General features: G+C 34.8%; 2 protein-coding genes across 4 annotated transcripts; one reads left to right on the top strand and one right to left on the bottom strand.

Annotated features, from left to right (window-relative positions):
• Positions 1 to 48: 48 nt before the first annotated feature.
• Positions 49 to 5,735, top strand: LOC120075821 (type 2 DNA topoisomerase 6 subunit B-like). Of its 3 annotated transcripts, none has more exons than XM_039029502.1 (12): positions 51 to 464; positions 572 to 680; positions 889 to 972; positions 1,459 to 1,485; positions 1,950 to 2,067; positions 2,156 to 2,231; positions 3,172 to 3,192; positions 3,543 to 3,733; positions 4,006 to 4,147; positions 4,277 to 4,468; positions 4,601 to 4,735; positions 5,161 to 5,735. In XM_039029502.1, exons 1-12 carry the CDS (start codon positions 429 to 431, stop codon positions 5,443 to 5,445), a joined length of 1,416 nt encoding a protein of 471 aa, XP_038885430.1. In that variant the 5' UTR covers positions 51 to 428; the 3' UTR covers positions 5,446 to 5,735. The 3 variants fall into 3 exon arrangements, with proteins under 3 accessions (XP_038885432.1, XP_038885430.1, XP_038885431.1); XM_039029503.1 differs by having other exon boundaries at positions 54 to 464; positions 1,959 to 2,067; XM_039029504.1 differs by lacking the exon at positions 3,172 to 3,192 and having other exon boundaries at positions 49 to 464.
• On the bottom strand, positions 5,580 to 9,505 carry LOC120075824 (ADP-ribosylation factor 2-like). The gene is made up of 7 exons (XM_039029507.1): positions 9,298 to 9,505; positions 8,508 to 8,678; positions 8,265 to 8,335; positions 8,007 to 8,126; positions 7,169 to 7,287; positions 7,002 to 7,083; positions 5,580 to 5,802 (listed from the first exon to the last, which is right to left on the bottom strand). Exons 1-7 carry the CDS (start codon positions 9,488 to 9,490, stop codon positions 5,797 to 5,799), a joined length of 762 nt encoding a protein of 253 aa, XP_038885435.1. The 5' UTR covers positions 9,491 to 9,505; the 3' UTR covers positions 5,580 to 5,796.
• Between the last annotated feature and the right edge of the window lie 949 nt (positions 9,506 to 10,454).

Consider the following 10,454-nt stretch of genomic DNA (forward strand, 5'->3'; position numbering starts at 1 on the left):
TCTTCACGGTTCACGGTCCCAATTTCTTTGTTAAAAAAATAAATAAAAGTTGTTTTTGCAAGAGGGTGAATCTGAAATATAGGACTGGCTCTCTCTAAAAAAAAAAAAACAACAAAATTATTAATAAAAAATAGAGCAATATCTCAATCATTTTTGTGCATTTCATTCTCATCATATAAATAAAAAATAAATTAAGTTATTTAGAAAAAGGTATGAAAACTTTATTATACGTATTTTAAAGTATTTTTTTCAACAAAAAAGAAATCAGCAAACATCAAAGTGGATTGGGCCCTCGTTATGAAATTTTTGTTCGTAGGCCGGGCCCAACTTGAATCAGATAAAACTGAGATTTGAATTGGAAGCAGTGGTGCAAGTTTTATTTGCGGGAGCGCGGGAGTTGGTTTTAGTATTCTCTCAAAGCTGCAATCATGGAATTTGCTTCTCTTCAAGAACTCTACCTACATGTAAGTTCCGAACCTTTTTATCTTCTTCTTCTTCCTTTTTTCTGCTCTGAGACTCAAAGCATGAGAGAGATTTTAAAGAAGCCTCGTCCTGAGCTTGCTTAGTGCAGCTAATTTCTTCGGCAATACGGAGATGCATATGTTCCGAACGACTTTGCAGACTCTCAGTTCTTCTGCAACGCTCTCCCGCTTCCGATCCTCCACTTGTTTGTATTTCTAGTAAGTGATCAAAACAATGTCTGCTTGATGAGTCTAATTTTTAGTCCTTTTCAATTGGTTTATCACACATTTTTACGACTCTGTTATCAGTCCGTCACGTTCGTTTCAACGAGTTTGAATGAAGCACCAAAGCTTGAAAAATTACAAATGAAAACTTCGAAACAGAGTAATATTCTTGTTTTTTTTTTTCCCCCTCCCTTTAATGTAGTTTCAGATACCGGCCTTGGAAGCTGCATACAGGAGTTTCAAGATTTGAAGTGCCCCGTTGAAGGTATCCTTGCCGAAACGTGGGGTGAGTAATTGACTCTGCTCCTCAACCACTCTGGCAGCGCTTGATGAATAGTAAAATGCTTTGATTAATACCTCTACATTATTTAACTATCATTCGCGTTATTGTTTTATTGATTTCTTAGCCTGCGTTATATTCAGTGCAGTAGCTCATCGATAGCAGTAGACATCTTATTGTTTTCCTGAGTATGCGTAACTTCTCTTACCGTTAGCTGCCTTCCTACCTATAAGGCAACGCGTGCATACATTGTTTAACAAACAATTCCTTATATTTTCTCCTTAGTCAAATAGGCTAATCTGAGGCTTTTCACAAACAGCGAGTCCAACCATCGTCCTCTCAAAAAGCTGCATTGAGCAAACCATACTTCATCAATTTTTTATTTGTTTGCTGTAGTTATCTCGGTTATATATATATATCTATCTTCATGTCGAAAAATCATTTAAATACTCTGCATTAGGTGGATTAATACATTTCCGGTGTTTTATGCAGACGGAATTGTTTATGTGAAAACTACCGGTAAGTTCCATTTTCTCAAAATTACTATAGTTTTAGTTAATGGCCCGGGGAAGAATGAAATTAACATCTGCATCAACACCTCCAAGGAATAGTCAATAGCTATATCCTAGAATTAGCGATCCCTTCCTAATCATATATCAACACTTTCTGTACTGTTTTACTGTATACGGAATTTCTATATCACTTCCTAATCATTCATCAACACTTTCTGTACTTTTTTACTGTATGTGGAATTTCTATTTCACTTCCTAAGTGCACAGCAGCATAGGTGCAGGATAAGTTTAGTGTCAACGGATGATAAAGAAAACAAGATGGAATTCTAAATTGATGGATAAAAAAATTGATTTATCGACAATTTGCCAGCACTTCTAGCATATTGTTATACATTTTGAGTTGCTTTGCTCCATAAAGTTGTACTCTATTAAAATTTTGTGCTTATTGTACATATACTAACGGCCCTGTAGAGATTACAGATATTCTTGACACCGAGATAAGTTGCTATCAGTTGAATCTGAAAGAGAATGTCACTACCAGGAAGCCAATTTGGCTACCTTCAAATATTAAGCATGGTGTGAAATTCAGGTATGTAACCGTTTTAACTTTTTGGTCACTTCTCTTTATTTTTATTTGGATTAGGCAGTAATCCGACCTTTTTGAATAAATTAATTAGTGGAACCGAAGTGTGTTTGTCTGTTTCTGAAAGTGTTGATGTTTTGCTGGCGGAGATCAACTGCTTCTTTCATCAGGTCTCTTTCTTCTTTATTGCTGAACCTATTACTGATTGCTATCTTAGGAAAGCATTTGATTGGATCTTAACTATTTTTTTTGCGGTATGCCTGCTATACCGCTTTAATATTTTTCAAGTCTTCTCTTCCTTGTTACCTTCGCTGGAATACTACGGTTTTAGTTACTGTTTGCACAAAATGAACAAGTCAATATGCACAATGCTTCCATTTGGAGCACTGCCCGGTTGCAATTAGATTGAAAGGCTCTTTTATACAAAACAATATGAATCAGTTCTCAGACGAAATATCAAGATTGGAGTCAAGGGTAATTATGAACTACTTGCACTCTTCCTATCATGGACTGTAACTGTGACCATTACTCAAACCATTTGATGGCCAGCCGTTACTCATAGTTCTTAAGGATAGCTGTAAAGGCATTCGTATGCAGTCAAACCAATAAAATGGAAATGAACTGTTTTTTTTTTTTTTTTTTTGGCTTTCTTTTAAGCATTAAAAACAGCGCGGTGGGTTCAATGAGATAGAAAGTGAAAGTGAAGTTTGTGAGGATCTTAGGATACTTTGCTATATTCTCAAAACATGCGACGCAATCTCGACTCTCATTTTGGAGATAAAATTTCAAAAGACCGAAGCAAGGAGATCAATTCTATTATTAACTTGCTTGAGACGAGCCTAATTAGTCGTTAGTGTAGATCTTTTGAAAGCCCATACAGAATAAATTCATGTTTTGGTAGCTTCTTCCGTCATTATAGTAGACTTCGAATTTTGTTTTGAATTCTCAACTTTTTATGATTTCTTATACTAGTGATATTGAGCAGCTTTATATCTCAAATCAACACGATTGGTGTTTCAAATCAATTGTGGAATTTATATTTCTTAAGGTGTTTTTCTTTATTGAATTATAGCCATATCTTACCTGAGCGTGTCCCGCTTTATTTTGCAGATTCTCATTCTAAACATCCCAGTAAGTTCACATTTCAAATATTATATGCTGAAAACAAATTTCAGTAGAACTCTGCAAAGGAACTGCATTTTATTGTCCTCTTTATCTGGCTTTTGATCCACGTATTTCTAATTAGGACTGATTTTGTCAATATAGTCTCTCTCATATTGTTATATACTAGTTATGCATGACTTGGGAAGGTATCATGTTAGAAATAACAGATGAATGTATCATGTACAAGAAAGATGCATGCAGAAACCTGAACTATAGGGAATAAATGATCTACATGAATATATATTTCAAATTACCTTACTTTTCTATGGCGATGGTCTAGCACTAAAGGAACTCATAAGCTTTTTGAATTTCACAAGAATATTGCAATGGAAGTTGTGGCCGACGGCCAGGATATCCCAGGGTCACGTAATGATGCTGTTTTCCTGGAAAACTTGTCCTCTAGTTCCTCTTTTACAGCCTCCACCCTTGATCATTTGAAATTGGGCCTTGAGGATTATGTATTAAGGCATGGATCTAGTTCGACGTGTGACTCTTGTTTCCCTAACAGGTGAGTTTGTCACTTCAATTTACACCAACTCATTGTTAGACTAAACTGGTTTTAGGTGCTTATAAAGAGAATAAATAATTTCCTGATGAGATACGACATACTTTGTTCTACATTTTTGCTAGGTTTAGGGAAACTTACCTCAACTCCGCACTCACAGTTCAAATAATTTAGTTGTTAAAAAAAAAAAAAGAAAAAAAAAGCTGCTGAACTCCCCCTAAGATGTGCTTTGTTTGTGTGTTTTTTTTTTTTTCGTTCCAAATATCGAACTTTAGGGATGATCTGAGGAGTGGTGGTGGAATGGTTTGTGAAGAGAAGCATAAAATTACCAAACTGGTAGTGGAGGCAGCGGTTGTGATTAGTGAAATATCAAATCCGACCAATAATTGCTTTGGGGGAGGATGCTCTGATACAAAGGTTGTTTAATCTATTACATCCCTTCCTTGAAAGTACCATGCAAGTTTTCCAATTACGAAATATGAGGAAGTTTCTTCTTTGATGATTACAACTCTGGCCTAACTTTGATTATTGCACATGATTACGTAGGTTCTCTGTTTTAAAGATTTTGTGCCTTGTTCGATCACTGAGGCATTTCTGAAGGCATTAACAGGCATCGACTGGAAACGTTATGGATTGACTTTGGAATGTGCTATCAATCAAAGCAGCCATGCACTATTAAAGTGGGGAGACATGCCCTTCTCTTTTCATATTCATATCGTTGTCCACTGCTATCATAAGGTATTATTCATTAAGTCTTATGTTTAAGGGTTTAATAATGAACGATTATTTTTTTTCTTCCGAAAAAAGGAAAAATTGAACGATCATTTTGATCGTTATTTTATATGGTCTAAAATCCGTTTTCCGCCTTAGATTGTGGCGGAAGCCACGCCAATGGTGCAGCAGACTCGGTATGATAAAAAACTCATAAGAAAAGCAGTTCAACTTGCACTGGACGACTTCAAGAATAAATATACGGGATTTCTTCTCAGTGCCGATACCCTCAAGGTAGATCTCTATTTCACTGTCAGGAGTGCACAGACTAAATTAATCATTGAGTAGATGTTTTTTTAAAAAATTGATTTTATTACACGTTCAACTTTCAAATTGATTTTATTACGACAAGTTATCTCGGAAATGCAACGGATACTTGACAATCCTTTTGCACGTGTTACCTGTTTTCAAAATCTCAATGGCATTATTTTATTAAAAAAAGACATCAAGTTCGGCAAGTAATTTGCACTCGCTTTATCATACAAATGGCCGACCATGCACTAGGAAAAGTGTTTTGATTCAAAAAGGATAGGAGCTTGCTTTCTTAAAATTAGGTATTCATGATCAGGTCCTTGCATGTTATTCATGAAAACTGTCTAGTAGGCTTCTCGTAGGAATTAGGTGCAGCTTCATAAACTTGCTTTCATGTTCATCTTCAGATCAGTAAGTTTGCCCCTGATCTTGCCAAAGCGGTTGCTGGCCTGGTTTTATACTCCAATGACATGGATTTCAAAAACGAATGCCTTTCAATTCTTGGCTTGCAAACTCACCAGTCAGAAGGGGGAATTGTTGAAGAAACCATAAAGAAAATGATTATTTCAGCGATAGAGGGGAATGATCGAAGACCACAAAGACTTAAAGAAGTTGCCCCTCTTCTGTTTGAAGATGGTAGGTTTGTGGACGATGAATGTTACAAAAATGGTTTTGATCCAATGGATTTGTAAGTATAAACTTAGTATTGAATGGAAACGAAACTGATAATTTTGAGGGATCTTTTGGTAAGAACTAATTGTGGGCACTTCAAGCCAAGATGAGATAGATACTTGTCAAAAGAATGTGAAGTAAAACAAATTTCAGATGAGGAAGTGAGGGGGTTAAAGTTTGTATTACATCTCATTAAACACACATGAGCCCAGGTGAGTACACAAACGACCATTACAATATGACCCCATATACTGCGAAAGATCAATCCCTAAAGAAAAGGCATAACTATTCCCCAAAAAACAAGAAAAAATAGATAACATTCACCCCTGCATCCAGGATTGCCAGTCTACAAGACAACTCTTTTAACAGCTTTATGCCTGCATTACACACAACATTCCATACAGTATGTCAATGTTCATCAACACACAGAATATCAAATTAATCGCAAGTCATAACTTTTTTAGTGCTCTATATAATGCACCAATAGAGTATTATTTAGTCCATTCGATGAAACAGTAAGATAAAAAGTTGTAACAGTGTTCAACTTTTAACCAATTTTTGTCCATGATTCTTCAATGAGAAATATAAATTCGATTTTGACTTTTATGATCTAAATATTCATTATTATTTTGAAATATAGTTGAATACAAAATTGTAGGTAACACTACACTCTCGGAAGGCCACACCTGCATTTCAATAAATACTTGAAACCCACTCCGATTATAATTTTTTCTTTATTCTTCAATCCATGAACTTTTGAGTCTTTGAACTCTAAAAAGTATCTACTAAATTTTCACTCTTGATTATGTGCCTAATAAATTTCACTTTTGAATATGTACCTAATAAACTTTTCTGCTTTCAGTTTTGAGTCTAACCAGTATTTTACCTATTCGATATTTTTTAAAATTCACAAATCTATTGGACACAAAATTAAATGTTTTATTAGACACAAAATTCAATCTTTGTTAATTTGAAAAAGTTAAGATATCCCACAAAATTAAAAAGTTCAAGCACCAATTAGATAATACTCTTTACGGTTAAGGAATCTAGTATATACTCTTTAAGGTTCACGGCCTGGTCAGACACAAATGTAAAAATTCAGAACCTATACTCGCGATTTAACCTTTTTATTTATTATTATTTTTGCAATTTAACCTTAATTCTAAAAAGCTTTTGAAATTCTCTTAAAAAATATTCTCCTCTAGTCCTCGAACACTCAATCTCCCTTCTATTACTGGTATGATTTTTTTTTTATTCTCAAGTAAATATTGAAAAAGGAAAGAGTTACGAGATTTTGATAATAAAATCTAAAATAAATACATGAAATTTAAAGAAAAGAAAAATTATTTCAAATAGTGAAACTCTTGAAAATATTTACAAAATATAGCAAAATTTTCGAATTATCAATGATAGATGCTGATAGACAATGATAGACTAAAATTTTGTTATATTTTGTAAATATTTTTATTTATTTTTCTATATTTAAAAGCAGCTCGAAAATAAACCAATTATATAAAACTTTACGTGAACTAAATATAAATTAAGGTCGAGTACCCAAGGAAAAGGGGGCACGTACCTTGTTAGCAATGTTGTTTGAGAGCCAATCTAATCCCTCATAAAGCCCTTCCCCGGAGGTTGCACAAGTGCTCTGGATATACCTATAAACACCACAGATGTTCATCCGACTTTAGAACAATATGCATGAAGCAAAAAGAGTAATGGATGGAAGAACACAAAGATTACCAATGGCGCTGCCGAAGAGAGTGAAGACCAAGCTTATCAGTAATCTCAGCGGCATTCATTGCATTGGGAAGATCTTGTTTGTTAGCAAACACCAGTAATACTGCATCTCGAAGCTCATCCTGAAGTCGGTGATTAAAAAAAACACAAATCCATCTTAGCATACATGTCCTTAACCCAATAAAATAATTGACCAATGGTCCAATTCAAATCAAGGAGCAAACAAGTAAAATAAATAATCGGGAGAAACAAAAGGAATGATCTCCCTGGGTGGAAATATGGTGGTAGTCCATATTGCATGAAATTTTAGCATCTTTAATCCAATGCCGACAAATTTCAAGTGCTATTTATCATAAAATCTCCAATATATATACTGATAATAGCAAAGCCATGCTGAATCCTTGTTTATGTATTGTTAAGTACTAAGCGTAGTTCTAACTTCTAAACCAATGTCGTCTAAGAGGCATTAGAAAACTGTGACCTCTGAACAAAATATTGAGAAATGAAAGTACTTTCCAAAGTAACTCACAGTCATTTGAATTATAAAGTCCTTATTCATAGGATATTAGAGGAAAAAAAAAAATACAAAGCACAAAGAAGCACAATCAATCTCCTATAATTAAATATAAACCATTATTGTCTGGTTTTCACCGGACAGAAAAAAAAAAAAAACGAATTTCATACATGTGGCATGCAATAAATTATCATCAAATCTATCCACCAAAGTTTAAAATGTCATATTTATCACTAAACATGATAGCTCTATTGATAGAGTGTATACCATGAAATCTACAGATCCTAACAATTAAAGTTAATGAATGATACCGGACATTCATCATACCTCATTCAGCATTCTATGCAATTCATCCCTCGCCTCAACCACACGGTCTCTATCGTTACTGTCCACCACAAATATAAGACCTTGAGTGTTCTGGAAATAGTGCCTCCACAATGGACGAATCTGTGGAAAGACAAATTTCATTTATTGATTATGCAAAGACGACAATTTTTTATGAATAAATTATATTAGAGAGAAAAATGCACTGAGAAACTTGTACACAGCTAACCAATGATGAAAAATAGACGTCTAAATTCATACTTTGTCCTGACCACCGACATCCCAGACAGTGAAGCTGATGTTCTTATATTCCACAGTCTCCACGTTAAACCCTGCAAATAAAGATAAAATCAATTATAATTTCAAATGTAAGTGTCATGGAATCCAACCACATCAATGAAAATATACTAAGCCTAGTAGCTCCTCTAAAATGATTACACAATCTATTAAGTAGCGTAAAAACAGAATTACACACAAAGAACGAAAGGAAGGGAGGGATAATACCGATGGTAGGAATAGTTGTGACGATCTCTCCAAGCTTGAGTTTATAGAGAATGGTCGTCTTACCAGCAGCATCAAGTCCAACCATCAGAATTCTCATCTCCTTTTTAGCAAACAGCCGACTGAAGAGCTTTGCGAAGGTGAGCCCCATTTCTGCTCGTAACTTAGAAGTTCCTGCATTTTTAAAGCAAAAGTATTATACTCAAAGAGAAATGTCAATGATTACGAACGGGAACAATCGCTGAAATTATTTAAGAACACTGTTGATTCGAAAAAGAAATGGTTAAATCCACAGTTTAAAAAAAAAAAAAAAAAAAAAGAAGCATAAGAAATCCAGGAAAGTAATACCATGCATTTAATTGCACGGAGAAGAAAGTGAGCAAATGAATGATATAATGCATGCGACACTGTGAGATCGCAATTGTGATCATCCGAAGCACCGGTTGGCTCATACAATACCTTTAAATAACCATCATTCCATTACCAGGATCTATGAGAAGCAAACAATTAAGCCCCAAACAGAACAGATCGGAACCATAGATCCGCTAAACACGTTAAAAAGTTCGAAATCGAACAGAAAGCCTTTAACAGGAGTAAAAATCGTCGATATTCTTGAAAAAAACGATTTAATAATCAGAGGAACCGATGGTAACAGTGTAAGAAGTAACTTACTCCGACATAAAATCAAAGGGAGAAACACAAGAACGGAATGAAATGGATCTATCGCTATTTTCTAAAGAACTGTAACTCAAAAACAATCAAAGCAGATCGAGATTCCGGAGATTGGAATTACCTCTGAGAGCTGCACAGAGGTGTATTGAAAGGGATGAAGACAGCAAGAAAAATCGAGCTTCAGAGCAACGCGTAATATGGCGCTGAGGAAGAATATTGCTAAGATGGCCTAATAAAGAAGCGATCGAGGTAGCACGGAAATACGATTCTACCCTTAATCGAACTTGCATCTTAAGTCTTGCTGTGTCCGTCATTCCACCAATCACAGTGCGCCACCTTATCGTACGGTGAGTGCGAAAATGTCACAATTTCTAAAACGTCATGAAAACGGGTTGCGCTCTCCCTCCAATTAGTGGGCGCCAAGTGGCCAGTGCTACTGTGTATCGCTACGAGAAACAAATAAAACGATAATAAAGGTTTAGACAAACCTAGTAATTTAACTTGAAAAACCGTTCAGTAACTCGATTTTATTTTTATTCTTAGCTTTTGTCAACTCAAGCAAAGTTTTCCCTGTCGCATTTTTTGGACATGAAAATATGCACGGAGTTTTTAGGAAAACGTGTTTTATGGAATTGAACTTGGGTTGATATAGATTTGACGCGGATATGGTTCGATCTCTAGTACTGCCAATTTATGTGTTTATGGAGAAATCTATTTCGTGGAGTTGAACTTGTGTTGATAATGTGGTTCAATCTCTAGTATTTATCATCCGATTCTCTCAGTTGGATACATACACATTACAAATTGAATTGCATTATAAAATGGTTCAATTGTCGAGACATACTATAAGTCAGAAAAGTCATATCTTATAACATGATTTATTTGGAAAAGATTATATTAGGGCATACATGCGTTTGGTCAGAAAAAGTCTAGATTTTACACATGCGATCCTAATATGCGCAACTAAATCAATCAATATATAGGCATAGGCTATGACGATTTTGCAAACAAGAATTTCAATAAACCGATTTGTCAGATCAATTTAGAAAATTCACATTAAAGTTCAATCAAACATCTAAAAGAGTTCACAACAATTCAGTTAAATTAATTAGAAATCCTTCAAGAAAATAAACATAGGGCTCTTGCCCAAAGGAAATTAGATAGAAGTTACCCCTTAATTCATAAACAAATTCGAGATACACATCCAATCCATCGATTACAACCCAAAAATAAATAAATAAATAATCTAAAGACACTAAATTCTGAAGGGAAAGGAAG

The sequence above is a fragment of the Benincasa hispida genome, chromosome 4 (genome assembly GCF_009727055.1).
Source record: "Benincasa hispida cultivar B227 chromosome 4, ASM972705v1, whole genome shotgun sequence".
Lineage (NCBI taxonomy): Eukaryota > Viridiplantae > Streptophyta > Magnoliopsida > Cucurbitales > Cucurbitaceae > Benincasa > Benincasa hispida.

What these genes read in the sequence shown, in the direction of transcription:
- LOC120075821 (XM_039029502.1), top strand. Translation starts at nt 429, where the DNA reads ATGGAATTTGCTTCTCTTCAAGAACTCTACCTACAT. An exon ending in TTCAAGAACTCTACCTACAT is followed by an intron (nt 465 to 571) that starts GTAAGTTCCGAA and finishes TGCTTAGTGCAG; the next exon opens with CTAATTTCTTCGGCAATACG. An exon ending in TCCACTTGTTTGTATTTCTA is followed by an intron (nt 681 to 888) that starts GTAAGTGATCAA and finishes CCTTTAATGTAG; the next exon opens with TTTCAGATACCGGCCTTGGA.
- LOC120075824 (XM_039029507.1), bottom strand. Translation starts at nt 9,490, where the DNA reads ATGACGGACACAGCAAGACTTAAGATGCAAGTTCGATTAAGGGTAGAA. An exon ending in CACAACTATTCCTACCATCG is followed by an intron (nt 8,336 to 8,507) that starts GTATTATCCCTC and finishes CTTTATTTGCAG; the next exon opens with GGTTTAACGTGGAGACTGTG. An exon ending in TCTCTTCGGCAGCGCCATTG is followed by an intron (nt 7,084 to 7,168) that starts GTAATCTTTGTG and finishes TGGTGTTTATAG; the next exon opens with GTATATCCAGAGCACTTGTG.